We start from the raw sequence: 27819 nt of genomic DNA, 5'->3' as shown, positions 1-27819 counted from the left end.
TTCCATTGATATTTATACCCACTCTTCCACCATCAACTATTTGTTTCATCCAACTTATCCATTTCTCAGGGAAATTTTTCCTCCTTAACACCTCTATCATAAAACTTCAATGCACTTTGTCATAGGCCTTCTCAAAATCCAATTTCAGGATAATCCCTCTCTTATTCTTCACTCTAAGTTCATGCAACACTTCATGTAAGATAATGACCCCATCTAGGATATACCTACCAGGGATAAAAGCAGTCTGTGTTGCACTGATCAGCTTGTCAGCAAAAGGAGTTAATCTCATGGTCAGAACCTTGGTAAACAGCTTGTAATCCACATTGAGTAAGCAGATGGGCCTATATTGTTTGATGTGGAAGTAACCATTGTTTGCATCTCCTTCCAAAAGCCATCTTTCCCCTCCCCTCTTTTGCCATTGGATCTCCTCGAAGGCATAGATTTTTTCTAGCTTCTCCTCAAGCTTATACCTATGTTTCCATTGGTCCTCAGTCAGACCTGAGTTTTCAGCTGTTCTGTCTAGGGTCTGTAAGCTGCATAAGATCTCAATTTTTTCTTCCTCATTACACTATTCAGATTACGATTCCACTCTTTGCAGAACTGTTTTACTGAATGTTTGATCAGTTTCCAGTAGTCCTGCACCTCCATACGCCCTCTATCATGGTAGTGGAGCGTAGCTAGCTAGACCACAGTCCGCACCATCCCTCTTTCATGGGTTCAGCCAGAGATGTGATCTGATCGGATCCGGCCTTGATCCCCAGACCCCATACATGCATCTGACGAGCAGCTCGCACCACCACGGCACCACACGAGCAAAAGCCGATGATTGGCGCGCGCGCGCGTCTCTGGATGTGCTGATCATCGATGTGGCCGCCGGCCGGTGGGACGTGGATGACCGGCCGAGGTACATGCGGATGGATCAAAATTAAAGATGGAGACACAGACACACGCAGCGGGCCAGCCGGGCTGGCCCCACGCATCGTGCAGCCACGTATATTGTCGTGGGGGCCGGATGGATCACCGGAGTGCACTGCAGCTAGCGCAATAGCGGCGGAATCAATCGAGTGACGAGTGTGCATGCAGTGCAGCGGATTCGGGCACCAGCCATCAGGATCAGGGCATGGATCAGAAGGGCCGGGGACAGTCGGCAGGCAGGCATATGTATGGATGCATGGTGTTGCAGTAGCGCGTCGCCTCTTCTGACAGCGCGGGCGTGCACGGCGGCTCTCTCTCCCTCATCGACGACGACCCTGCCAACCGACAAGCGGTGCTTGGGTCATCATCGGCTAGTTTTGTTTTGGCTTGCCATCGCGTCGGCCGTACGTCGTCGGTCCGAATCACGAGCTTGAAGCAGATTGACCCGGTGCCACCGAATCTATAATTCTATATTGTGTGCTGTTCTCTCTTCTGACCTCGCTCTCCAAGTGATGTTCGGCTCCAGAAAAACTAGAAGGAATATTAATGAAGGATGGAGTTTTCTTGGCTCTCTTCTCAGCCGTGAAGCTATTGTGTTGGGCTCATCTCAACAGTTAAATGGGCCATTGTGTTGGGCACTAAATCAACTTCCATGTGGAGGGATAGGCCCAATAGGACGGTACAGGTGGGCTTACAATTAAAAAGGTACATGAGGTCTAACTAATATTTTTTTACCATGGTGCTTGTAAAGGTAAAAATTCCATGTTGTACGGTACCAACTTAAGTTGTTGGTCACAGATATATTTCAAATTCAAAAAGTTGTACTCAGTTAACACGAAATAAATCTGGATAGAAACTGAAGCAAAGGAGATGCAAGGTTTCTGATTTTCTTCTCTCCCTCTTTTTTTTCCCTTGTTGATCAATATAGATCCAACCGCTTGAGAAAAAGCTACAAAGATGCACCCCTCTCATATCCACGTCACTACCGTCGCACCTATCATCCTCCCATCAACAAAACACACAAAAAAAACAGAGGAGAGCAGAACCTACTCTAATACTATTTGCTTTCATTTCACAGGGATCACGAAAAGTTGACGCAGACGCTGCCGTTCTTGGCGCACCCGCACGCCGGGCACGCCCGCGCCGCGCCCGCGCACGGCGCGCACGCGCACAGGTGCCGGCAAGGCAGCAGCAGCACCTCGGCCGCGCCCTCGCCGCACATCGTGCACATCCTCCTCCCCGACGTCGTCCCTGCCTCGTCCTCCTCCCCCTCGTTGACGGCCCCGGTGCCGCCGGCGACGTCGTTCTCCCCGCAGCAGCACGATTCGGCGTCGCCGGCGAGGACGACGCCGCAGCGCGCCTGCTGGGCGTCGAGCGCTTGCTGCAGCTCGCCGCGGAGCGCGTTGGCGGCGGCCTCGTTGGACTGCGCCAGGTCGCGCCACACCTGCGCCTCCACGTAGAGGCTCTTGACCCGCTCCTCCAGCGCCCAGTTGAGGCGGCCGATCCGCTCGATCTCCTCGCCCTTGGCGCGCAGCCGCTTCGCCGCCGCGGCCTCCACGGCGGCCACCACCTGCCCGGCGTGCCGCCGGCGCTGCTCCCTCAGCTCCACCCACATCTTGGAGGTCTGCAGATAACCGGAGCGGAAATCACGTCAGTTTATTTCGTCGCAAAACGCCGGCCGCGGCAACCGCGATCGAGCACATCGGTCATCGATCAGCCATGGCATATGGCACTTACGTGTTGGAGCACGAGGCCGTCGACGTCGACCAGCTGCTGCTGGAAGTGCGCCGCCACGTCGGCCGCGGCGATCCCGAGCGCCTGCGCCGCCTGCCCCTCGCCGGCGCGCTTCCGCTTCCTGGTCGCCGCCGCCGCCGCCGCCAGCGCCTCCTGCCGCGCGCCGCCTCCACCTCCGAACGTGACGCCGCTCTCCGACGCGTCGGCCGCGCACAGCTGCGGCCCGGGCGCGTACCGCCCCGGCGGCGCGACAAGCTGCGGCCCCGCCGCCGCGACCGGGGTGGCCGCGCACGGGTGCTGGAACCTGTGCTGCTGCTGCTGGCCCGTGACGGGTCTCCGCTGCCCCTGCCGCGCCGCGCTCGCCGGCGGCTCGCGGCACGCGGCGTCGCCCGCCGCCCAGGCCCATCCCGCGTGGGGCGCCAGCAGCTGCCTCTGCCCTCCCGCCCCTCCTCCCGCGTGGAGCAGGTGGTGCGCCTCGACGGCCATGGCTGGCCAGCGACCGATCGGCACGGCCGGCGCGCGCAGACGACCGACCGACGACGCCCTTCTTCTTCTTCTTCTTCCTCCTCCTCCTCCTCCTCCTCCTCCTCACAGAGCGCGAGTATTTATCCTGTCCTCAACCTCGCACAGGCCCCGCAGTCCCGCGCCTTATATAGGGAGGCCGGGCCGGAGGGGGAGCGGAGTCCGCTACCAGCCGTCGTCCACGAAGGAAGCAAAGCAGAGGCGCGGCCTGCGGTGGAGGGGCCCGTCGCCCGAGGTGGACGGATGGACGGATGCGGTGGTGGGGCTAGGCGGCGATGCGGGTGGAGGGTGAGGTCACAGCAGCCTCGGGAGGAGGTAGAGAGGCCAGGCGGCAACGGAGGAGGCCCTCGGAACGGAGGGCGCCGTATTTATGGGGGCTGCAACTGCAAGGTTGGCCGTCACTGAGAAAGCAACGACGGCGCAAGTACTGCGAGAGGATCAAAAGAGGCAAACTATCCCGACGCCTTTGGAAGAGAGAGAGAGAGAGAGAAGATTTTGGGAGGGAGGCAATTGCTTGCCGGTGCTGGGATTACATTTATATATACAAATATACTCCTATCCAGGCAGCAATGCAATGCAAGGATAGACGCACGCGTGCATGCAGGAGTTATTGAAGGCGCCAAATCAGCCGGGCTCGGTTACGGCACCAACCCCTGGGGCGTCCAGATAGGAAAGCGTTTTCTCCTTTTTGTTTGGTTACTTCATGATCGTTGCCTATAAATTCTTGAGGGAATAAATCCATCCAACTTGATCATGTACATCTCTTTTTCCTCACTCCTTTCCAGTTCTTTCCCAGAAACCTCAATTTCGTGCGGCGAGCAAAGCAACAGGCAGATGGGAAATGGAAACGGACGGACGGCCACGCACGATCACGACCGCGCAAATTAGAATCCTTTCTGTCCGGCAGCCATGGATGCCGCGTGCTCTCGCTCGCTCGCCTCGACTCGAGAGCTAGAGAGCGATCGAGGAGGAAACGAACAAGAGCGAGCCAGCCACGGGATAGCAATGGAGCGCAGCGTCCAGAGGGATTCACCGTCAGCTAGCGACCCACTCGCAAGGAGACGAGGACGAGCGAGGAGGAGCGGAGGACAACAATGTCCGCCGGGCCGTGCGGCGTACGTCGTCCGCGTGTCGTGCACACGGTACACCCGCACCCTCCCTCCTGCTGGTGAGGGCCGGGGCCTGACCGGTGGGGCCGCCAGGTGGTTCGTTCCATTCTCAGACGAGCTTGCATTGTTCATCTTTTTTTTTTCTTGGCGTCGATGGATAGAAAGAGGCGTGCGCATCTTAATTTATTTGCTTGCCATCACGAAGGAATTGGGAAGGATGAGCAGGCATACGCAGGATGGCGATTCCTGTGTTTCATACTAGTATCTGGAACCATGATGAGTAACCATGAAAATGGTAATATTTTATTACTATCATTGACCCAAACGAATAAAAAAAATATGTATGATTTCACACGGTCGAGTTGGCATCTAATTAACCAGTGCCCTACGTTCGAAAAGCCATATTTTGATTGAGAGGTAATCTATACTATTCATTTCATTGGTTTCAAATCATTTATTTTCGTGAGACATCTATCTGTAATGAGTGGTGATGTTACAGATGCGTGGATGACAGCTAGCGATTGCGAAGTCTATCTAGCTTGTATCAGCCGGAACATGCCAGCTTCTACAATCCCACGAGCTACCTCTTTCTAACTTTTACCAGCCTGCAGTGCATTGGACTCTCGATCTGCTCGGCGTGCCTGCGAAGGAAGCAAAACGAAAAGGATTGTTTTTTAGCAAACAAAACGAAAAAGATTTCCGTGCACGGGCGACATGCATGTTTCCTGAAACACTGTGGCAGCTGACAGATAGACGTCTTGTACGTAGCTACCCAGTAACCCAGCTATAGTACTCCTAGGTCAGAACTTGCAGGCCCTCGCTTCAATCCTGATGGCGTCCCCGCCGGACGGTCCCCGCGGCGGCGAAGCATCGGATTCAGTGCCGTTAGCTCTCAGCTTCCCTTGATCGCATCCTTGTCATGGAGCTGGCTGCTGGCTAGCCGTAGCTAGCATCCCTGCTGCTAGTCGCTGAACACAACGGGGTCTCGCTCGATCACAAGCTGCACGTGATGATCGATCGGTCCGGTAGATTGTCCATGGGAAGCGACGAGCAGCATGCTGTCAAGATGCATCCATCATCGATCAGTACCCTCGTCGTCAATAATGCATTACTGTGATGCGGCAGTCTGCTAGCTAATCGGTGAAACGTCGTGATGATCCTGCCGTGAGACGATCCATCAGCTGCACTGCACCTGTACTTTCGTGTGCGGTTGCGTTGCCAATTTCTCAAGAACTTCCCATCGCCATGCCTCCTTTTTGTGCAAATAAAAACATTAAGAGCCACAGTTTCCAAAGGAATCGTGTTTGCTATCTAATTTTCTGATTTGTTTGAATAATGCAGCAGCTTAATTGTGCTGTGATTGTTCAAGCTTGTTTTGGACCTGTAGGATTTTATTCGGTTTATTTGTTTTATTACTTCAAATCATATGTATAGTGGATCCCTGTCAAATCCATTACATCAAATCTATAGGATGAATTGATTTGGCCATAGAAACCTGCCTCCAGTAGTTAATACTGCACTTATCAAAATGAAAGGGATCGCATCATGGCCATCTTTATTTAGATGCCTATTGACTTTAAGTTTGATTACACCGCACACACCTGCTTGCGAAAAAGATTTGGAGACTAATGATTCAGGTACGATTGCTTCTGATCCAAATGCAACCATATATTTTTCTTTTTTAAAAAAAACTTGTATACGCTATATCTTAAACTTCTGTTATTACTATTATTATTATTATTCAGGTATGATGTAATTTTTGATATGTGCAAGAAAGTATAACAGAGAGAGGCAAGTACATTTTTTGTGTGATATTGGTTGGCCTTCATTTTCTTTTCACAAATCGTCATTAATAGGTGCACAGAATATGTGGACCTTCCTCCATTGGCAGAAAAAGAGATGTTCTTGACCAGAACAAATATCAATCAATGTATAGCACACGAATTAAACAGCAAATCAGCATAGGCAGAATAATGGACATGCCAAACCACATCAACATCTATCATGTCCCTTTCTCAGTTACCTTTTAGGCTCTTCTAGGTTCAATCGTTTTCACAACAGAGCGACACAGAGTCTCCAAATACATTTGTCATGTTTAGCATGGATTCTTGTGAACTCGCCCTTTTTAATCTCACAACCACAAAAAGATTAGGGAGATATGGTTAACTGTCAGGCATCATCCATTGCACCCGAGGTCGCCGTGTCACCTTCTCGGTCCCTTCACTTCATCAGTCAACTAAAGGAGTAAAGGGTGATTCCTCCATTTATCCAACAAAGCAAAGAGGGGGAGAGAAAGGCAAAAAAGAGAGAAGTGCACCACAGCAATGCTAAAGGTTTTTGTTCCTTCAAAATTTCACCGGTTCACGTGTGGTTTGGGAGAAATGCATGGATCTGGCCTGATAGAGTGGCCGCCCATGCAAAGGTGCAGATTCCATTTCAGTGCAAGGGCAACTTGCGTGAAGATAGCTAGCTAGTCCATATCTAGAATGTTTGATGCTCGCTCACCTCAAAAATAGATGGAGGAAAAGAAGCATAGCTAGCCCAAAACTGCAAACAGAAAGTAATAAAGCCATTATAAAGCTGATGCTTACCATTGTTTTATGTATACTAATGGTGCACCCTAGTCTAGTTTACTTGCTTGGCATTGACATGTCTCCAGCATAAACTGTTAACCATTAGATTTTCTAGTATACAATATAACATAATGAACAAAAGTTACTCAATTTAGAATAATGGCCTGTCTATCAATAATATAGTTTTCATGAAAAAGAAATCTAAGTTGTTTGTAGTAATGTTATTTGGTTGAAAGTGCCTCTGATGTTAGAGAAAAAGCTGAGGGTTTTTTTAAGGGGGAATTTAATTTTCAAAAAGTACTTATTAGAAAGGTAACACAATTTGACAGTAGGGATTGATTCATATATGGATATGTTGTTTGTATGTGAATGGATTTTCACAAACCAAATTCACCTAATATTAGTAGCCGTTATTTTTTTAGATGATGTGTCACATCTGAAACCTAATGCACGTAGAAGGAACCATTTTATTCAGCTCAAAGTTCAGTACATATAAGGAGAACGAAAGAGATGGAACATTATTTGACAAAACAAAAGGTGGATGGGTGGAATTTTTCCTCTTCAAAAAGAAAGAAATTAGAAATGTCTTTTGTTCCTAGCCATTAATACCTACAAATAGTCGCACAGTACAGCTCATGCTAGCTACCACCACTCGACCCATTTAGTACTAGACAGATATATAGCTACCTTCTATGCACCACTACACATGGAACTTAATTATTCCTCCTTGGAAGCCAGACCAAAATACCATCCTACAAAGATGGCACTGATTTGATCTCATGTCGACATGCTACATATGCTTAGCCTTTTGAGCCTATTTATACCAAGCACATTCATGCATGGGTCTACTAATAAAGCCAAGGATTATCCTATAATTCTATATAAACAAATGTGCCAAAATGAGTATCTAGGCTACTGCCTCGTGAGATCAAGATCATGGAGAACACCACACCACTTATCCTATGCTATCATCAATCCACCTTGATGGTGTGGCTAGCTAGTAACCAGCATTGCTCCCCACACTAGCTATAGCCATATGCACATGGCTTTTTTCAAATGCCCTGTGACTCTGAAGTAACCTGGGAAAAGTTAAAGCCTTGTGCTTTAAGGCACTACTTTCACACATTAGGCAGATGCAAAGATCAGCCGTACGGCCATGGCGACAAACATCGACATGCATGTACAGCCAGGACCACACGGCAAAGATGCAAGTATTGCGTCCACTCATGCTGATGGAATCGCTTCTGCTTTCAGCCTCTGCCATAGGGCAAGGAATTGGGTGTGGTGATGAAAAGGAGAGGCGGATGGAAAGGAGGAGATAAGAGCGGTTGAAAATTTAAAAGGCGGGTAAAATCATACGCCCGTCCAACAAGCACGCGACGACAGATTCATCGATAGATAGGTGAGTGTGATAGGTACCATTCTCACTCACTTTTTTTTTTGTTTTGCGCAAAATATTCTATGGCTCCATTATTGCTCTCATCAACGCTAACCGCATCGACCATCTGGCTTAACTACTCGAGAAAACCGCATCGCGAGGCACTAATAATGGAAGATGAAGGAAGCTTAAATGGGACTACGAGATGTGTCCGGAAAAAGGCGGAAATAAAAAAGAGAGGTTACAACATAAAGGAGAGCGCGCACCGCAGCCCTCACAGAACACCCACCTATCGGTATAGATCACATCTGGCACGATAAGAAAGCGGCTTAATTGTATAGAGATCTCTCAACCCCACTATCTCAAATGAAATCTAGAATGCCCAGCCAAGCATCAAGGAAAGCCAACATCACGTGATATGCTTATTTGTTTATGTATGTATCCCGATCTATGGGCAATTTGCAATTTTCTGTACGTGATCGACGACCTCCTGGATTAGCAAACCCTAACCCAACTCCTAAAGCTAGCGATGAACACGGACTAGCACCCCAACTCCATCCTATCAAGCCCAACACCATGTTAGGCGAGAATCTAAGTCACCCCATCTACACATATCCTCAACCATATGCATCTTTAATTATTTCCCCTCCGATCCATCGCGCCCTTTTTCTTCTCTCCCCCCTCGCTGTCGCCGATGAGCTAGATGCCTCCTCCCACAAGTGCATGTGCAGAAGATGGGGTCCCCTCGTGCGCCCCCCGGAGAGGGCTAGCTACATGGCAGGCATCGAGCACGATTTGCTCGATGTGCTCAAAGCCCTAGCTCAGTAGTAGCTCAGGTAGCCAAGGATGATCCATCTCCATCCATCCATGGGCCGACGTGCCATGATTCCGATGGAGCTGACCTGACCTTCCATGGCGACGACAGAAGAGGGAGGGTGGTGGGGCCCGTCCTCTTCCTCCCGTCACGGCACTGTGCTGGGGTCGTCGTGCGCCTGTACACCGTTGCCGTCACGCACAGGCGCCGCCGCGTGTCCCCGTCGCCGGGCCCGCCCGGGCATGGTGTGCATGGCATGGGATTTGGACCGGGCCACTGTGCGAGATGCCAACTGACGCGGCCGCCTTTGTATCCTGATGAGATTCAGATCCTCCTGGTCACCGTCTCATCTCCAGACAGCGCACGCACATCGTGGTGCCGATGATAATGTTGCCGTCGAGAACCGATCGAATTGCACAGAAGAAGGGGAGAAAAAAGACTTCTTCTTTTTTTCAAGAATGATAATGATGGATGGATCGCAGTACGTAGTGAGATCGCCGGGCTCGACAGGAACAAGTCGCCGCCGGTGCAAGGCTGGTGCGTGCGATCCGGTGCTCGGTTGCCTTGGCTCCAAGCAACAGCACCCTCCGGGAGTGAGTGCGCGCCCTGCGCTAGCTGCGAGGCGCGGCGGTTGTGTCATGCGTAGTGGCGCGACGCCGTGTGCGCGTCTCACTCAATTGGCATGGACACAGACCAGTACGGTCTAGTTTTTTCTTTTCGAAAGTTCAGTCTAGTTTGGACAGGGGAAAGCCCATTTTTCTATTTCGAATTGTTCTCTTAACCTGCTTCTAAAATTTAAGTTCGATTTACTCTTCAAGACTATTTTAAGGACTGTTTGGAGTGCCGCATAACCCGCCACAGTGTGCCTAACTTGTGGCGCTCAAAACGGCCGCCACACATGCGGCGGAAAAAGTGTGGCACGCCGTGACGGGTTAGGCGGCACTCCAAACAGCCCTTTAGTTACTCTAATCTACCCCTAATGAGATTGAGATTTGTCTGTATTTTTCTACACACAAGTTGCCTTCTTAAGCTTGTTATTGTTGTTGGAATCAAATGGAAGGAAATGACTCGTGATGCATCCACACCATCATCGCAGATGAGATGGTGTCCGCTGCCACTGAGTTCAACAACAATAGTTTCAGATATTTCTCCAGCTAACCGTTTCCCACTTCCGCAAACAAGAGGGGGGCCGGTTTGGGTATGGATTGTTGGGATCCGCGTAGCGATAGTCCACGGTGGGGTGTGTGTGTGTGTGAGAGAGATAGAGAGAGAGAGAGAGAGAGCGAGCGCTTAAAAAAAAGAAGAAACGAAAAGGCCAATTCCAAGCACCCATGAGCTCGGTGCCGGCCTCTTTCATCAGCAGGAACAGAGGGCGCCTTTTAGCTTTGCTTGCAGGCCACCCACAGCAGCCGCGCCGCGCCACACCGCGCCGGTGGTGTGATCTGTGCTGTGATGAGAGCGGGCGCCCGTCCCGACCACCACCGACGCCACCGGCAGCCGGCAGCCACAGGTGGTGCGTGTGCTTCCAGCGCGCGTGGCGATCTGGCTCCTCCTCCTCCTCCGTGTCCATGATGGGATGTAGTTGACAGGACTTGTGTTGCCAACAGAGGTCACAGCACCGCCGCGGCCCATGCCCACTGCTCATGCTGCCCTCCCTCGTCGAAAGGATCCACACGGCGTTGCCTGCCCTGTAGCGCACAATAATTGGCAGGTCTCTTGCCACGCGGTACATGGCAGTGCCACTGTCCTGTGCAGAGTCATCCATCATAATTCATAAAGCAAGGTTGGTTTGGTTGTCAGAGTCGTGATCCTTGGCAGAAATTTCTGATCCTACGATCTTGGTGATCCATATAAAATCTTAGAAGAAAACTTTGTACATCCTAGCATGGCAATTGGGACAAGAAGACCATGCCAGGGGTGGCAACAAACACCTCATCTCGTCGCATCCCAAGGGCCTCGATCAGCCGGCTGGCGTATGCCCATGGCTTTGAGAAGCCACCGCTGGCCTCTGGGGAAAATGGGGTTGGCTCGGTCTCCTCCCGGCTCTCCTCGCAAATGCCAAGAGCGCCCCCACGGCCTCGTGTCGCGCGGAGTGCTGCTGCCGAAAGAAGGGAAGGTGCAGTGGATGCGGCCACTGTTGCCGTCGTCAGGCTCCTGGATCAGAAGCACACGCAGACAAGCTGCAGGGGCTCTATTATATGCATCATGCATGATCATAGATGTGTGTGCTGTGCAGTGAACAATTGTGCACGCGTCCCTTTCCCTGGATTTATGCGGCCTCCCATGGCGCCATCACCTCTGTAATTGCCGGGAGCACGCAGCAACGTGACAGGAGAGAAAGAAAGGAACAGCAGAGGAAAGGTCTGGAGACAAATCACAAAGTACAAGCCAAGATCCACTTGCAAAACTGGAGGCCCGTAAAAAAATAGAGTACAACAATTATAGAATAGACCAGAGTAAAAATGGTAGAAAAACTGGTCTATAAGTTTTAGCATTTTTTCATAACAAATAAGAAATAAATAAATGTGGAACACAGTACGTCTGGGCAGGAGGACAAGGAAAAGGAGGGAGTGAGATTTGGTGTGAGGTGGATTGATGCTGAAGGAAGCAAAAGATACAGAGACCGAGCGCAAAGGCAGGCAGCTACTGAAACGTTTCTGCTGGCAGAAAGGTGCAGGCGCATGGCTTCACCCGGCAGCAGCATCCGCGGCGGCAGACAAGACCAAAACCGGCCGCGGCCGGCAGCCCCCACACCACGCACGCAGCGATCCTCCGCCACCATCATTTCATTCGGATCGGAAGCAGACACAGACAGCACAATGCAGCTCGCACAAGCCACCGCCACGGACGCATATGCCCTCGGCCGCTATCCACAGCTACTACAAGACATGAGTAGGAGGATGGTTAGATGGCAAACGGCGATTAGGGCAGCGCATTAGGATGTCATCATCAGCTTGTTCCACAACAAGCAGTACCAAACACCGAAAGAGCTCATTACCTGATTATTATTACCTCTAGCAAGGCTTGATCTCTGGTTCACTGCAACTTGATTTTTCGCGGGTAGGCTGGTAGGGTAGTAGACCTTAATTATTTCCCGCCAAAGTTGGTCCATCTTCTGTTTCGCGAATAAAGTTGGTTTATCTTTGCCATTGCATTCCATGGTACTGCAGCCGGCACCATCTTTATACCCTATGAATGAATCAGATAAAGCGGCTATTTTTCCAACCAATAAGATAGGAATATGATTGCTCCAGCACCAAGCCTGTCCCTACAAAATCTGCACAAATTAGAGGGATAAACTATGCAGCCCGGTGAGTAGCTATCTCAAATGCTTACCTCAGGGGACTGACCCGGTGGGTTTGGTGGTGAGCTAAAGATAGAATGATTCATCTCCCTCTCCAGATGCTTGGCCTGATGGACATGGAATAAAATCGTTTTCTTCAGTAATGGGCGAGAAGAATAATACGCTCGTGTCTTTACTTGTCAACATGACGGGGATAAAGAAAGATCACGAAGCTGGCTTCCAAACACTACCAATGGATTGGGTACAGAGCGACAGGCAGACAGACGGACAGACAGCCCGATTGTATGCCCAGATTGTGAACCCGATTGTATGCCCAGATTGTGAAATCTGAACCTAACAAATCACGCAAGCCTACGCCAGGATGGACCCCTACTCCAAGGATAGATCAACGCACACCTTACTTTCTTCAGATGAGACAAGTATAAAAATGACTTGCTGCTGGAGGAGTTGGAAGAAACCAGACTCCAGGATGACGCTGATACATAGTCCAAATTCTTGTCCGGAAGGACAGATGGCGATGGCCGAGCAGGCACCAATGTTCAAATCAGGATTGTTTCACCCGCTAGGTGCCAATTTGCTCATTCAAGCAAGCGAAAGAGAAATGGTTACACGGCTTGAATGAGGTACTCTCTCCTCCAAATGGATAGGCACTAGGTGAACAATGACAGAAACAGCGGTGGTCTGCACCAGCCAAATGTAATTGCGGCGTTCAACCATTGCGATTCACGGGATCAATCAAGTTTCTCTAAAGCTTGAGAAAATGTTTCTCGAGAACATGAAAAAGGTAAGAACCAACAACAAAGATAACAGATGCCCTGCAGAAATCAAGAGGGTAATGATGAATCCTACAATGAAAGACAAGAAGTCAGAAAACCACCTAATTGAGGACATATATTAGATTTAGGTCTAAATCAGGTGCTAAGTATAGAAATCAAAGTGAAGGGCAAGTAAAGGTAATGGCAGCTTCCTAAAGTCAAGGCAGGGTCCAGGGAAAGGGACACCAAAACCAACAAGGCAAGCCAGTTCTGAAGCAGCGATAACCCTTGTGATTTTGTGGAAGTTGCCAACTTCGAAAGGCAGGACCTAGCCACAAACAAAAGTTGTTTATCGAACGGGTAATGCTACCCAAGGACAGTGACAGGCAAGCAAAGAATGGTGTACAAGGAAGACGCATCAACATGGAAATCTAGATGGGTCACTCACTAGGGGCTGACGGTGATTGGGGGAGGAAAGTAAAAGCATGTGCTCTTGGTGGCCAATAATAGAGCCAACAAATTTAAGAGGCCAATGCAAGGTTCACAATGTAAGTTGTCAAAGAAACAGCAAATGGAAAGGCTACTTAAGAGGGAGGCATAAATGCTTACCAGAAGGGAAAAAAAAGCAGGATCTGAAAAGGGCGTCTAGTCTCCCTCCATTGTTTGTATGACTTCAGGATAGGCCTGCCTAAACTATCAGCCACTAACTCCCATCCAAATCTAGCTTTTAGTGCATCTGACCAGTCTTGTGACCACTATCATTATGGTGCCCTCTTGGTGTCTGCAAAATCCGGGCCCGATTGCTGCACCCCGTATATGCTCCTCACTTTCATGGGTTATAATCAGGCAGCAAACTGAGCAGCAACCAGTTGGCATGATTTCACCTCAATGTGTCCTCACCTCCCATAATTTTGTCGGTCGAACTTTTCTTGGCATATGTTCATCTGATTATTCCAACAGATCCCACTGAAAGCTCGGTCTAGCGTTGCAGTGAAGTCTGAGAACATCAGTAATGCATCTCCCACCAAGACATTCCATGTGGATTGTGGACATCCGCTTCAGTGCTGAGAAATCAAAACATACTCAAGATATTGAAGTAGATATGAAAAGGATCCAAACCTGTGCCTATTATTAGCCTGTTGCAGGGGTTGGCATAGCCATTGATAAATCTTTTTCGTCCTTTTAGAATCTGGTCCCAGAACAACAGCTCTGAGTGAGTACCCCCAATTTCATTGATCATTATTCAGCAGCAAGCAACCAGGTAACCGACAGGCTTTCAGAGGATGGCATTCCTGTCAGAGCACTCAGTTGGAAAGTCTCTTATTTGACAACTGCAGAATGTATCGATTCTGACACAAAGCAGTACCTTCACCAAAAAGAAACATTAGTACAATATACCTGCCACAAAATAACCTGACAAGTGATACCATCAGGCACACACTACACAAGATCTTAACTATTGGGGTTCTGGATTTTCATAGACAATTGTGAAATACATTTAACTATAATGGTTTGATTGCTATGCTAACTTCTAAAAATTTTGCATGCCTGTCCTGATGGATATAGATCACACAATAATTCATAGGCCAGCATTGCTCACAGTTGATCCTACTGTTAGTTCCCTGGCCAGCTATTACAAGCACAGCACAAAGAAGAGGGGCTAATAATACCATGCGTGCAAGTTTTGGTAGACAGAAAAGGGGCAATCTGCAACATGAAGTGTGATGATTGTATAGGATGCACATGATGCAGGACAAAATTTTGAGTGAGCACACTGCAAACCTTAGAAGGGCGGGCCTGGTGCAGCGGTAGAGCCTACCGTCTGTAACCGGAAGGTCCCGGGTTCGAGCCCCAGCCTCTGCACATTTGTGCGGGAAAGGCTTGGTGCTTAAAAAAAACAACCCTTCCCCAGACCCCGCGCAGTGCGGGAAGCCTACGGCACTGGGTACGCCCTTTACACTGCAAACCTTAGTAGGTCAATGATAGGGAAAAATAGATATGTATGAAGGTGAAGCACATCACTAGCATCTACGTCACAATATATGAGGCAACTAGAATTTCCAACTTAATATCTGAAGTTAAGACTAAACCTAGCACTATAGGAGGCAACAAAATTAGTTAAGATAAAGTCACTACTAAGTCAAAAAACGTGGAACTATACAAGAATGTGCTGCTGCAATTCAGTGAACAGATCCTGCTTTACAAAAATAAGTGAATGGGTTGTGGGAGTGATTATCCAACAGACATGAGACATGACTACAACAACAACAACTTAGGTTTTTGTCCCAAGCAAGTTGGGGTAGGCTAGAGATGAAACCCACAGAAAACAAGAATAAGAAACACAAAAAGGGCACAAGCCAAAGGAAGGGTTAGGGGTTAAATAAAAAGTAACAAAGGTCACGGTTCAGGTACGTTAATTGCTAATCTCCAAGCGCTCCTATCCATAGCTAATTCCTTAGCGATATTCCACTCCTTAAGGTCTCTCTTAACCGTCTCGTCCCAAGTTAGTCTAGGTCTACCTCTACATCTCTTTACATTATCGCCCCGCTTTAAAACTCCACTACGCACCGGCGCCTCGGGAAGCCTCCGTTGTACATGTCCAAACCATCTCAACCGATGTTGAATCACCTTCTCCTTGATAGGTGCCACCCCTACCCTATCTCGAATCTCTTCGTTCCGGACTCTATCCCTTCTTGTATGCCCGCAGAACCAACGCAGCATACGCATCTCTGCTACACTCAGTTGCTGGACATGTCGCCTTTTTGTAGGCCAACATTCAGCACCGTATAGCATCGCCGGGCGAATCGCCGTCCTATAGAACTTACCTTTTAGTCTCTGTGGCACCTTCTTGTCACAGAGGATGCCCGAAGCCTGCCGCCACTTCAACCAGCCGGCTGAAATTCTATGTCTAACATCTTTATCAATGTCTCCATCTTTCTGAAGCATTGATCCTAGATACCGGAAAGTATCCTTCTTGGCCACCACTTGACCTTCGAGGCTAACGTCCCCATCCTCATGCCTAGTCGGGCTAAAGTCGCATATCATATACTCGGTCTTGGTTCTACTCAGTCTGAACCCCCTCGACTCTAGCGTGTGTCTCCACAGCTCTAACTTCATATTAATCCCTGCCTTACTCTCGTCAACTAGCACCACATCATCAGCAAAGAGCATACACCAGGGGATATCACCCTGTATGTCCCTTGTGACCTCATCCATCACCAAAGCAAATAGATAAGGGCTCAATGCTGACCCCTGATGTAGCCCTATTTTAATTGAAAAGTCACTGTTATCGCCATCACATGTTCGAACACAAGTCATCGCATCCTTGTACATATCCTTGATGAGGGTAATATACTTAGTTGGGACTTTGTGTTTTTCCAAGGCCCACCACATGACGTCTCTCGGTACTTTATCATACGCCTTCTCTAGGTCAATAAAGACCATGTGTAAGTCCTTCTTCTCCTCTCTATATCTCTCCATCAACTGTCGTACTAAGAAAATCGCCTCCATGGTCGACCTCCCAGGCATGAACCCAAACTGGTTTTGGGTCACTCTTATCAATCTTTTTAGGCGATGCTCGATAACCCTCTCCCAAAGCTTCATCGTATGGCTTATCAGCTTAATCCCCCGATAGTTAGTACAACTTTGAACATCTCCCTTGTTCTTGAAGATCGGTACTAATATACTTTTCCTCCATTCCTCCGGCATCTTGTTTGACCGGAAAATTAGGTTAAAAAGCTTAGTTAACCATACTACCGCCCTCTCACCCAGGCATCTCCACACCTCAATAGGGATGCCATCGGGGCCCATCGCTTTACCTCCCTTCATCCTCTTCAAAGCCTCCCCGATCTCTGCCTCCTGAATCCTCCTCACAAAGCGTCTGTTGGTATCATCAAATGAGTCGTCCAACTCGAAGGTAGAACCCTCATTTTCTCCATTAAACAACTTATCGAAGTATTCTCGCCATCTGTCCTTGATCTCCTCATCCTTCACCAGAAGTCGATCTGTCCCATCCTTGATGTATTTGATTTGGTTTATATCCCTTGTCTTCCTCTCGCGGGTCCTAGCTATCCTATAAATATCCTTCTCTCCTTCCTTCGTACCTAGCCGTTGATAAAGGTCATCAAAAGCCTGACCTTTCGCTACACTTACAGCTCGCTTTGCAGACCTCTTCGCTAATCTATAGCCCTCGATGTTGGTTGCGCTCTTGTCGAGGTGAAGGCATTTGAAACACTCCTTCTTCTCCTTAATAGCCTTTTGCACCTCATCATTCCACCACCAACACTTCCTGCTTGCCTCCCCTATTCACACCAAACACTTCTGAGGCTACCTTCCGAACACATGTCGCCATCTTTAGCCACATATCATCTACATCTGCTCCTTCTTCCCAAGACCCCTCGCCTAGCATCCTCTCCTTAAACGTTTGTGCCTCTTCCCCTCTAAGCTTCCACCACTTCGTTCTCGCAATCTTGGCACGTTTGTCCCGGTGGGTACGTACCCGAAAACGAAAATCCGCCACCACAAGCTTGTGTTGGGGGACAACACACTCCCCAGGTATCACCTTACAATCTAAACAGGCACGTCTATCCTCTCTCCTAGCAAGGATAAAATCAATTTGGCTCGAGTATTGTCCACTATGGAAGGTCACTAGATGGGACTCTCTCTTTCTGAAGAGGGTATTCGCTAACAGCAGGTCGTAGACCAACGCAAAATTCAAAACATCCTCCCCCCTCGTTCCTACTACCATACCCGAAACCCCCGTGTACTCGCTCATATCCTACATTAGTCGCACCCACATGGCCATTGAGATCTCCTCCTATAAAGAGCTTCTCACTGATAGGCACGGTACTAACCATACTATCAAGATCTTCCCAGAACTGACTCTTGGAGCTCTCACTAAGACCTACCTGAGGTGCATAGGCACTGATCACATTCAGAATCAAATCTCCAATGACCAACCGCACTAGGATAATCCGGTCGCCTTGCCTCCTAACATCTACAACTCCATCCTTAAGGCTCTTATCGATTAAGATGCCTACACCATTTCTACCCGAAGTTGTCCCTGTGTACCAAAGCTTGAAGCCAGAACCCTCCACCTCCTTCGCCTTCTGGCCCTTCCATTTAGTTTCCTGCACGCATAGAATATTTACACGCCTCCTAATTGCTACATCGACTAGTTCTCTTAACTTACCTGTTAGAGACCCTACGTTCCAACTACCTAGACGAATCCTAGTTAGCTCGGCTAGCTTCCTTGCCCTTCGCACCCGTCGAGAGAAATGTAAAGACCCTTGCTCATTTTTCACTACACCCGGGCGCAGATGTAGCGCGCCACAGAGGCTGCGACGACCCGACCCTTGCTCACTTATCATCGTACCCGGATCACGATACAATGCGCCCCTGAGGGGATGACGACCCGGCCCTTGCCCATTTAACACCACACCCGGGTTCCGTTGTAGCGCGTCGCTAAGAAGGTTACGCCCCAACGAATTTCTTATGAGTTTCATTTCCATTAGAGTGGCTGATTTTTACGCTGGTTCGCCAAACCTAACAGAACCCTCCATATTTTCTCATCGCAGGCTTGGGACCGGCAACGACATGAGACATGACTGAAGTAACTAAATAAATAGTGAGATATCATCAACAAGAACATTTGAAAAGCTTGGTACTGTCAATAAATTCAGATCCTCGCAAAAAACAAAAAAGAAAAAAAGAAGCTAGCATACTGTTTGATGTGCTAGATGGAAGCAAAACTTCAGCTACTGCCACTGTCCGGAGCATTTATAGGTGCTTTATTGCCATGTACGGATGAAGATACGGACATAAGAAAGAATCGATTGAGAAATAGTACTGGCCTGGATTATTACCAATTTACCATTGTATCTGAAGTTAAAACCAAAACAAACAACATAGTAGGATACAAAATTTGTGTTGTAAAGTTGCCTGTAAGTTCTGCTGAACTCTCCACATAATGAAAAATATTATTGCCAACACTAAATTTATTTATATTGCTAAAAAACTTTCTCATAACCTTTAAATGGATATTACTAATTGTGCAAGTTGCATGTGAAGCTATTTCTCATCCTTAGACATCTCAAATGGCATGCAACTGTAAGGATGTACTGCTACCTATTCATCAGCCATATCCTAAAAGTGCACAAGTAGGTGGATGGTTGTGAGAGATAACCACGAGGCAACCATCAGATATCATGATTCATGAATATAGAAAACCTTGGCGCTCTGAACAAATTCAGCTACTGGCGACATCTGTAGCATTTATAGGTGCTTTCCACCTGTGTATGGATGCAGAAATAATCATAAGATAAGAAAGAACCAACTGAGAAAGTGAGAAACAATACCAGACTGAGTTAATACCATTAATCATAGGATCAAGTGATTGATCGACGCAGCAAATAAGCAATGGCTGTTTACTAGTGCGACACATTCTTAGAGGTAGAAAGATATCAATTTCACTAAGAAGAATCACAAGATAGTATGATACAGTTTCAAAACACTGAGCATCTGGCTATTATTTATCAGAAAGAAAGGTTCAGGCCAAGATAAGCAAACTAAAAATATATAATAACTTGAATGCTATAGTGGGAGCAAATCCACTAGCATCTGGCTGTTTTGGATTATAAGCTGCATAACAGGAGCAAATCCTTTCTAGAAAATTCCTAAGCCAATCATATCGCCCCTAAGATCCAAACCTACAATGGTGGGAATAAATATGTGACTTCTGGTACAACCATTATTTTGTCTAATCTGCAGAGCTGCCACTTGATTTCTCAGATGGATTTACATTTGAAAATGGGTCACTGGTCACTTCAATTCTTTAATTCTCTCTTTAGTTACTGAGCTGACAGAAACGCACACAGTACAAAAGACTTAAACTGTAGTGGCATGTGCAAATTGAAAGCCAAGACGGCCTCACAGGTAGCAGTGTAGCACAGATTGCACACGCACAGAACGCAGATATACACAGTAGTCATCGGTGCTGCAATTGCTTGCTGCTTTTCTGATTTTTTTTTTCTTGTTATGTATAGCTGGATACATGCTACAATAAGGACTCACTTAAACCACCTGGTTACTGCCGGCATTACTGCTATGATTGCCTATTATCCTCCCTAATCTGCTAGCTGAAAATCTGCTTACACTAAAGGCTGCACCTGGACATTCTGAAGTCTGAACCTGGACATGTACATGCATGCACAGGATTATTGCTAACACAAATGTGCTTTAATAAGCTGCCTCCTGACCAGTAAACCTACACACCAATTATATTGCTAGTGAATTATCTGAGTTGGAGCATGGTCTGCCAATCAAAGATGCAAACTGCTCATGGAATTTCAATAAAGGACACTTATCAATGAGGTTACTGTTCTCATAGGCCTCCTTGAGGAAGACAGTGCTTCTTGCTCCCTTGTTAGTGATGTAGAAGATGCCATGATTTTTCACCAAACAAAGAAGTAACTTGCATGGAAGCCTGTATTCATTGTGAAATACGTCTAGCTTATCAGATGTCAATCGCCTCTCCATTGTCAGGCTCAAAATCTCATGCAGGACAGCAACAGCTCGCTTTCGAGCCTGTGGCGTTGCAGACTCAACTCGCCTAGCGTTCAAATAAGGTGAAGGAAATGCCATCTTTTGCCACCTGACAACCTCCTCAAGGTACTTCCGATTTGGCCTAAATCCTGCTGGGTACTTCAACCTGAAAGCAAAAGGACCCAAGATATTTCCATCTTTAGGAATCCCTCTACAGCCTATTTGGAAACCCTCAAAATCTAATTTTTCTTCTCGCGCTGTGACTGCTAGTGAAGAGTCCCAATTCTCCAGACACAAATGGTCCAATCCCTTCACATCACGGATTGAAAAAAAATCAGGATACCTTGGAAGCAAGTTGTTCTTGAAGTTCTTAGGTAATCCCAGTTCAGATTGGATTAGCTCAATCTTCTCCAGGGGGATCTGGCAGTCCATCGACATCATCAGTAACTTCCTTAGGTTTTTCACCAAGATTGGCTCCATTAGCTCTCGTGCTTGATCCTCTTCACTGGATATCTTTTTGGCCTTCTCAGTAAGTGTGACAGCAATGGGCTCTCGGGAAGCGCTTCCACCAGAGACATGGAAGATATTGGGATGACGCTCGATAAGTGAAACAAAGTTCCATTTTTGGACAAAGCCAACCTCCTTTTCAAGGTCACGTACAAGTAATGAGCCTGTCCTTTGTACCAAAATGAGATCACGGAGACGAAGGAGGAGGGCAGGCTTCTTTTGAAGGTCCATGGCTTTGTCAAGACCAGGCTCACGGTAATATAGCTTCTTCTTGGGTCGGCGTCCATGGCCGGCTGAGAATGATGACATAGCCTGCCATCTTATGAAGTAAAGGGTTCTGGGAATCAAATATACATCGCCTGCCAATCTTCTTCCCGTCATTTATATGATGAATACCAAGCTATGTAGTCACTCCAGGTTCAAGCATCCAGGAGTGCATGTGAAGAACCAGCACGTTGCGCATAAAATCCTGCAAATAAGTAAAACTTTTATTTAACATGGGACATTTGAGCCTATGTGGCAAGACTTGAGAATTTAAATGTGACTTTTTTTAACGGGATTAGTCCAAAACTTTTATTCCAGTGTGAAGCTTTTGAGCTGATCCAGCCGTAATGCATCATAAAAATAGAACGATGGCGCATCCCCAAAATTGGTGAAATTTAACCCGTTTCAGTAAATCATTCCTAAGTCAACTGCTAAGGTGCAAGGACCAGTGGCGGACCCATGATTTAAAACTAGGGTGGCCTGACCAAAAATTTCAAAACACAGTCCAGTATAATATAATCTCTACTACTAAAAAGCACTTACTATCCACGTCTCATCCCGTGCCTCTGCCGGCAGAACCACGGCCCGCCTCTCAGCCCCGCCCCGCGCTTCCCACCCACGCGTCTCCCGATGGTTCCTCTCTCCCCACCCCGACCGATGGTTCCTCTCTCCCCACCCCGACGACCTCGCCCTTGCTCCGCCACGCCGCCCTCCCCTCGCGCCGGACTCCAACTCACTTCGCCCTCCCCCTCGCGCCGGCATTCCCAGACAACCCCCGAATTCGTCCGGCAGATTCAAATATTCTCGCTCGCTCGCCGACTCCACCGAGCAGGACCGGAACCCCAAAAACGAGAATCGCCCGCAGCAAAAACCAAAACGAACAAGCAAGCAAGCACGGAAGCGAGCGCGCGGGCGGCGAGGAACCGGGCCGGATAGGCGGCGACTCACGGATCGGATCGGGCGAGGTTGGGGCGCTTGAGCTGTGACCCCATGAGCGCGTCTTCCCTGGCGCCGCGCTTCATGCCCCCATGCACCGGCCTCCCCGCTCCTCCACCTGCACGCCCTCCTCCTCACCCGCGCGCGCGAGCCGATTCCTCCCCCGAGCACCCCCACACGCTCCCTCTCCCCTCTCCACCGCCGCCGCCGCCGCCGCCGATCTCACCCCGGAGCACGCCGGCGCCCGATCTGCCGGCCGCGAGGAACCTCCGGCACTCGCGGGGCCTGCCGGACGCCGCGCCGGGACAGCACGAGGCGGCGCCGAGCGCGGGAGGGAGCGGGCGGCGGGAGCTAATCGCCAAGCGGGGGGGGGGTGGGCGCGAAACGCGAGAGAGAGAGGGAGGGTGCCGAGACGCGAACGAAATGAAAGGGAACGGCTCGGGCTCGGGGTCGGGAAGGAGGAAAAAATGGGGGTGAGGGCTCCGCGAAGTAAACCTATCGCGGCGGGGATGGGCGCGGTTAGAAGGGCGGTGAGCTCACCGGGTCCCGGGGTTGGCTTGCCCTGTGGGTAACAGAAGAACACACCGGCAGCGGGTGCGGAGGAGTAGAGTTTGGCCACCGCCGAGCTCAATTTGGTGGTTGTCGAGCTCAACTCTGCACAGCGGAACTCGATTTCATGGTCCTCGAGCTCGGTCAAATTGTGAGCTTGCTCCCGTGGGCGAGATTGCAAGCAGGGTATGTTCCCCTTCCGCCCAATCACATGTAGATGCAGGCATGGTCGTTGGTACCGCCCATATATAGTCGTGGCAATATATAACAATCAGTTAGCACAGATGGGGATGTCAAAGTGGCATGAAGCAGCTTCAGCAGCGCAGGACCATCCTCATGGCAGCATATAGCAGCGTTGGAGCCGGGCTATCATCAAGGCGGCGCTTAGCAGTCACCGCTGTGGATCCGGGCTGTCATCAAGGCTGCACTGGGGAGCTGCAGCAGCGGCTCTGAGCCATCGCCCAATAGCAAGCACAAGCAGCTGTCCAGCAGCAAGCTGCAACCTGCAAGCATAAGCAGAGCTATTGCAATAACGTTGTACACAGACGCAGCATTAAGGATCTTCACTGACTGATGTTTGTTCCTGGCTTCCTGCTCACAGTTGTACTGCTTTGTGATATAGATTCCATGCAAGACCAGTGACATTCAAAAAGTTTTTGCTCAATTTAATTGAGTCGTGGACATCTTTTTGAATTTGTAAATTGATAATATTTCTTTGTCTTATGCCCTGCAAATTGGGGCTGATATTTTCTTAACTGCAAAACACATATCCTTGCCACTCGACTGAAGTACTCATTACTCATCAATTTTTTTTGGTAATTTGTCAGAGCAAATGGCTTCTGGCCAGCTCATGCTAGAATGTATTCTTCTGCAGGTGGACAAGGAGATGAAGGTGAATCAGATACCAATAGCACATCAGACTTGTGCCTAAAGGATAGCAGGTTCGGAGTTCTCTTGTCTCCTCTTTTAATCTGATTAAGCATTTTGCTAATGAATCATTTAATAATTATAGGTACCAATTGTGAATTTCTATCAGATTATCATGATAATTGAAATTCTATAATTTATACTGCAATTAAGGCGCAACATATTGCGAAACACAATATATAGGGTTAATTTTTTATATATTCTTTCTTTCTCAATTACTTAGCAGTGCCTAAATTATATCAATGGTTGCAAGATTGATCAGCCGCGTGCAAGTAAAGAGAAATCTGTTGCATTTGGTACTCATAATTCTCTAACATGTAGTGCTGAGGATTTTCCTTTAAATTCCATAACTGTTGTTAGCTATTTCTGTTTTCCAGCTGCAGAGTCATGCTTTCATAATAGATAATTAACTGAGAATATACCATGAAGTGCACATAGGTAATTTGGTCCTATATGAGCTTATATGCAGAGCGATGCTCCATTATTTCACTAAAAGCATTATTTTATGGTCTCATATTCCTACCATCTGGAGCTGTACAATGTGTCTTCGGAGCACTTCCATTTCAATGTATTCTTTTTTACTCTTGTGTGTATATGATATAGTTATTTGTCAGAAAGAAGTGCATGAAACGAATTTGATCTAATTGCTAGAAGTCAACAAAATTTGAATGATTATAGCCTGATTCTTCAACTTTCGGAGCACTAGCTTTTCAAAGAAATATGGGACCATGGTATGAATAAACTACATGGCAACACTAGCCTACATGAACTTATATGAATATGTTTTAACTTCAAAATTGATTATATAAAGTGATTCTTTAGGATAGATGTAGTATATTACTTTTCCTACAAGTTACAAGATCCTATTTTTTTCAGGATGATAATCAAATGGATGATTGGTCAAGTCAAGATTTTTGCTTGGAAAGTCGAACAATAGTTTACCAACAAATACTAACAAATGCTACTGTCACATTTAGCAGCACAGCTTGTGCGGGTTATGCGGTTATCCAGTAGAGGATTGTTTTCATGCCTGCATTAGCTGCCTGCATGCCACAGCCCTTTGTTATGCTACAAGGAACACTGGTTATTACCAAGTAGAAGGATATGGTTCATATTGGTCCTGAGTGATTGATGCGTCTTACTGATTAGTACCAGGCTGAGCTAACTGCTAATTTTCTCATGCTTATATGGAGAATTTGGATTGTTAAAAATAATATCTTGCACCGTCGGGTGCAAAAATTTCAATAGATGGTTTTGTTGTCTTTCAAACATGCTGTATGGAATCACTATATCAAATCAGCCAAGTGTGATTAAGCAGAAAAGTAGTGCAATCTGATTAGGACTAAAGTGCCAACTGTGATAAAGCAGAAAAGCCATGTTCAGAGATGGATTCCACAAGCTACGGATACTTTCAGAAATAATATTGCCGGCCGTGGGAATCATCATTAGGGACCATGAGGGGAACTTAAACTAATAGCTTGGAGAGGATTCTATTTCACTGCAGGGACCAAAGGAGCCTGAGTCTACTGCATGATGGAAGGGTATTTGTTTGGACTAACGCTGGCATGATATCCCCGTGGTTCTTGAAACAGATTGTGCAAATATGGCGAGCAAGCTTCAAGCGACATTGCTGGACATATCGTGCGCCCCTTGAGGAAAGGCGACAGCTAGAGCATGAGTTAAATTTTGCCTTTTTCTTCTATCTTCTAGAGTGCATGAGGACTCCTATCTGTAATGATATTTTCTTAACTTTAATAAATCTCTTATTCTGCAAAAAAGTTTGTTCATTGAAATATAAAGTTTGTTTTTAAGGTTTAGAAATTTATTAGGAATGCAGTGCCAATTGATATTGGGGTTGCAAACTTAGGCTTCTATTATATTGCCAGTAGGTTGGAGAATGGACAATGGGATGGATACATCACAAGACGAATTAGACAAGTTAGGGTGTAGTTCGTATTCTAGGGAGTATGTACGAAGGATCACATTTGTTCACTAAAAATGTCTGCAAAATTCTAAATTGTTTGAATTGGTTGCATATATGATAATATTATTTAAGTTAATATGTATACTTCATTGTTACATGCCGTTGCAAATATTTTATATGACAAATATTAATGCTCACATATGAAATCGGTTTCACCCGTAACGACGCACGGGTATAAAACTAGTAGCACTTTGATAACAATACGGTATATAATAACCAAATTTACAATAACATAATTAAAAAGGTCCCATAATACGTTCAATTCAACAAACTCAATAAATTACAATGTAAAGAGTCGCACCAATTATTCCATCAATCACTCCCTGTTTGAACAGAAGTGAGATTGAGATGGAAGCATGGAATAGAGTGAGAGAGATTGAGAGAAAGCAGTACACACCAGTGAGGTTGGGCCGGTGCAGTACTCAGTACACGCGCGGACGCGCCTGCCGCGCGTCGGGGCGGCGGCCGCAGGCCGGTGGTCACCGGCACCGGGTGCGGGGCTGCGGGCGGAGCCGCGGAGGTGCGCCGCCGCGGCGCGGTCAGGGGCTTAGGGCGCGGGCGCGCGGGGCGCCGGCAGCAGGCGGGAGGCGCGCGCGCCCACACAAAGGCCAGCAGGGGGAGCGGGAGTCGAAGGCCGAAGGGGGCGGGCTGCGTCGCGGCGTGGGGCGGAGGCGCGCGGGCGGCCGGCGGAGCCTCGTGGACTGCCTCGGATGGAGTGGGGGCTGGACAAATAGAGTTTGGGCCGCGAACCCACCGGCCGGGCTGCACTGCAAGCCCACAAAGCGCCACAACACGACCGCGCGCGTTGCTGGAGGGCAGCTTACCACGGTACCACGGTACCACGGACCACAACTCTAGATCCACCCCCCACTTCAATGGATGCCCTTCATCTTCGACTTCCATCACCATATCCAAAGCAAATATGCTACGCTAACCGTTGGCATGTTCTTCTAAGTTTTTCTTTTCCTCTGTACTTGGTCCCATGGTCCAGCATGGGGTGTATGGAAAAGATTGTTTTACGCCTTGCTCATTGTGCATGTAATCATTATCATATCTTGTCGGGCATATGCATCCCAAATCTTGAGCTTTTGAGCTATTCAAATGACATGCCAGTCCTCTTGTTATCTGCTTGCTCAAGAAGATAATCTTCTTGTGCGGATGAAACCCAAAAACATCAATACGATCGCGGTAGTGCCCCACATCTCCATTGGCACTGCTCGAGCTACACTCAGTTTTCTCATCATCCGAGTCCCCTTCAAAAGTTTCTTGCGAAGATACTTGTATACTTTTGTTTTCATCCCGATGCTTGTTATCATAGTGAAAGTTAGTATCTTGTAAGGTCCACGGCCCGTGGATTTGCCGCCGTGGCTCAAGTTTATGCTTCAGCAACCATCCAGTGAGGTCAACATCGTACTTCAGCACCCACTCCATCCGAACACACGATTCGTCAAGAAACCATACTTTAAACAAGCTTCGTCCATAGGCTGCTGCACAACACACCCCTTTCCCTGACCTCCCTAGATACAATTCGGAATAGTTGTCCTCTAGAAAATCGAATGGAGGTTTGATCACTTGGTACTTATTACTCGACGACGATATTCTGCAAAACATTGATAAGAAAATTAAAGGTTATTATCTTTCGTTCAATTGAATTATCTTATTATGAAAAGAAAACTTGAAATTATAACACAACGACGACAATGCTTAGTGATTGAGATGTTATTACCTCATAACGAAATTGGTTTGGCAATGCACATAAAGCACCCCACTCCAGTAGACGGCATTGCGCTTCTCGGGCCAATGCAATCTCATGTCGGCAACCGTCGTCCCTGCAGCCTTCCCTTCCCTGACAAATGACCTCTCTTCCCACTCCTGCATCTTGGATGAGAACACATGGCGATGGTGGCCACTCCGATTGCTCTACCACATGATCGTATTTGATCCTCCTAGGCCTAGTACTACCCCTGCACATGAACTGTTGGACTAAAACCACCTCGTAATGCAGG

General features: G+C 47.9%; 2 protein-coding genes and 1 long non-coding RNA gene across 4 annotated transcripts; 1 reads left to right on the top strand and 2 right to left on the bottom strand.

The window, feature by feature from the left end:
• Positions 1-1772: 1772 nt before the first annotated feature.
• Positions 1773-3539, bottom strand: LOC112877647 (BOI-related E3 ubiquitin-protein ligase 1-like). The gene is made up of 2 exons (XM_025941996.1): positions 2653-3539; positions 1773-2539 (listed from the first exon to the last, which is right to left on the bottom strand). The coding sequence occupies exons 1-2, from the start codon at positions 3133-3135 to the stop codon at positions 1997-1999; spliced, it is 1026 nt and encodes a 341-aa protein (XP_025797781.1). The 5' UTR covers positions 3136-3539; the 3' UTR covers positions 1773-1996.
• Positions 3540-3788: 249 nt separating this feature from the next.
• Positions 3789-4589, top strand: LOC112877648. Its single transcript, XR_003225530.1, has 2 exons — positions 3789-3866; positions 3957-4589. It is a non-coding gene; the product is annotated as an uncharacterized LOC112877648 (long non-coding RNA).
• Positions 4590-11471: 6882 nt separating this feature from the next.
• On the bottom strand, positions 11472-26505 carry LOC112874304 (protein WHAT'S THIS FACTOR 1 homolog). 2 transcript variants are annotated; one of them, XM_025937551.1, is made up of 8 exons: positions 22366-22724; positions 20990-21622; positions 19231-20812; positions 14224-14470; positions 13714-14101; positions 12382-12456; positions 12044-12313; positions 11472-11924 (listed from the first exon to the last, which is right to left on the bottom strand). In XM_025937551.1, the coding sequence occupies exons 2-3, from the start codon at positions 21532-21534 to the stop codon at positions 20380-20382; spliced, it is 978 nt and encodes a 325-aa protein (XP_025793336.1). In that variant the 5' UTR covers positions 21535-21622; positions 22366-22724; the 3' UTR covers positions 11472-11924; positions 12044-12313; positions 12382-12456; positions 13714-14101; positions 14224-14470; positions 19231-20379. The 2 variants fall into 2 exon arrangements, with proteins under 2 accessions (XP_025793336.1, XP_025793335.1); XM_025937550.1 differs by lacking the exon at positions 22366-22724 and adding an exon at positions 26211-26505 and having other exon boundaries at positions 19231-21622.
• Between the last annotated feature and the right edge of the window lie 1314 nt (positions 26506-27819).

The sequence above is a fragment of the Panicum hallii genome, chromosome 9 (assembly GCF_002211085.1).
Source record: "Panicum hallii strain FIL2 chromosome 9, PHallii_v3.1, whole genome shotgun sequence".
NCBI classification, from domain to species: Eukaryota; Viridiplantae; Streptophyta; class Magnoliopsida; order Poales; family Poaceae; genus Panicum; species Panicum hallii.
The sequence above is the reverse complement of the archived record's forward strand: the minus strand, read 5'-3'. Positions and strand labels throughout refer to the sequence as shown.

Bases quoted from the DNA above. Each gene is read 5' to 3' on its own strand.
- LOC112874304 (XM_025937550.1), bottom strand. From the start codon at position 21,534: ATGACGGGAAGAAGATTGGCAGGCGATGTATATTTGATTCCCAGAACC.
- LOC112877647 (XM_025941996.1), bottom strand. From the start codon at position 3,135: ATGGCCGTCGAGGCGCACCACCTGCTCCACGCGGGAGGAGGGGCGGGA. The intron at 2,540-2,652 runs GTAAGTGCCATA...GGTTATCTGCAG, and splicing joins ACGGCCTCGTGCTCCAACAC to ACCTCCAAGATGTGGGTGGA.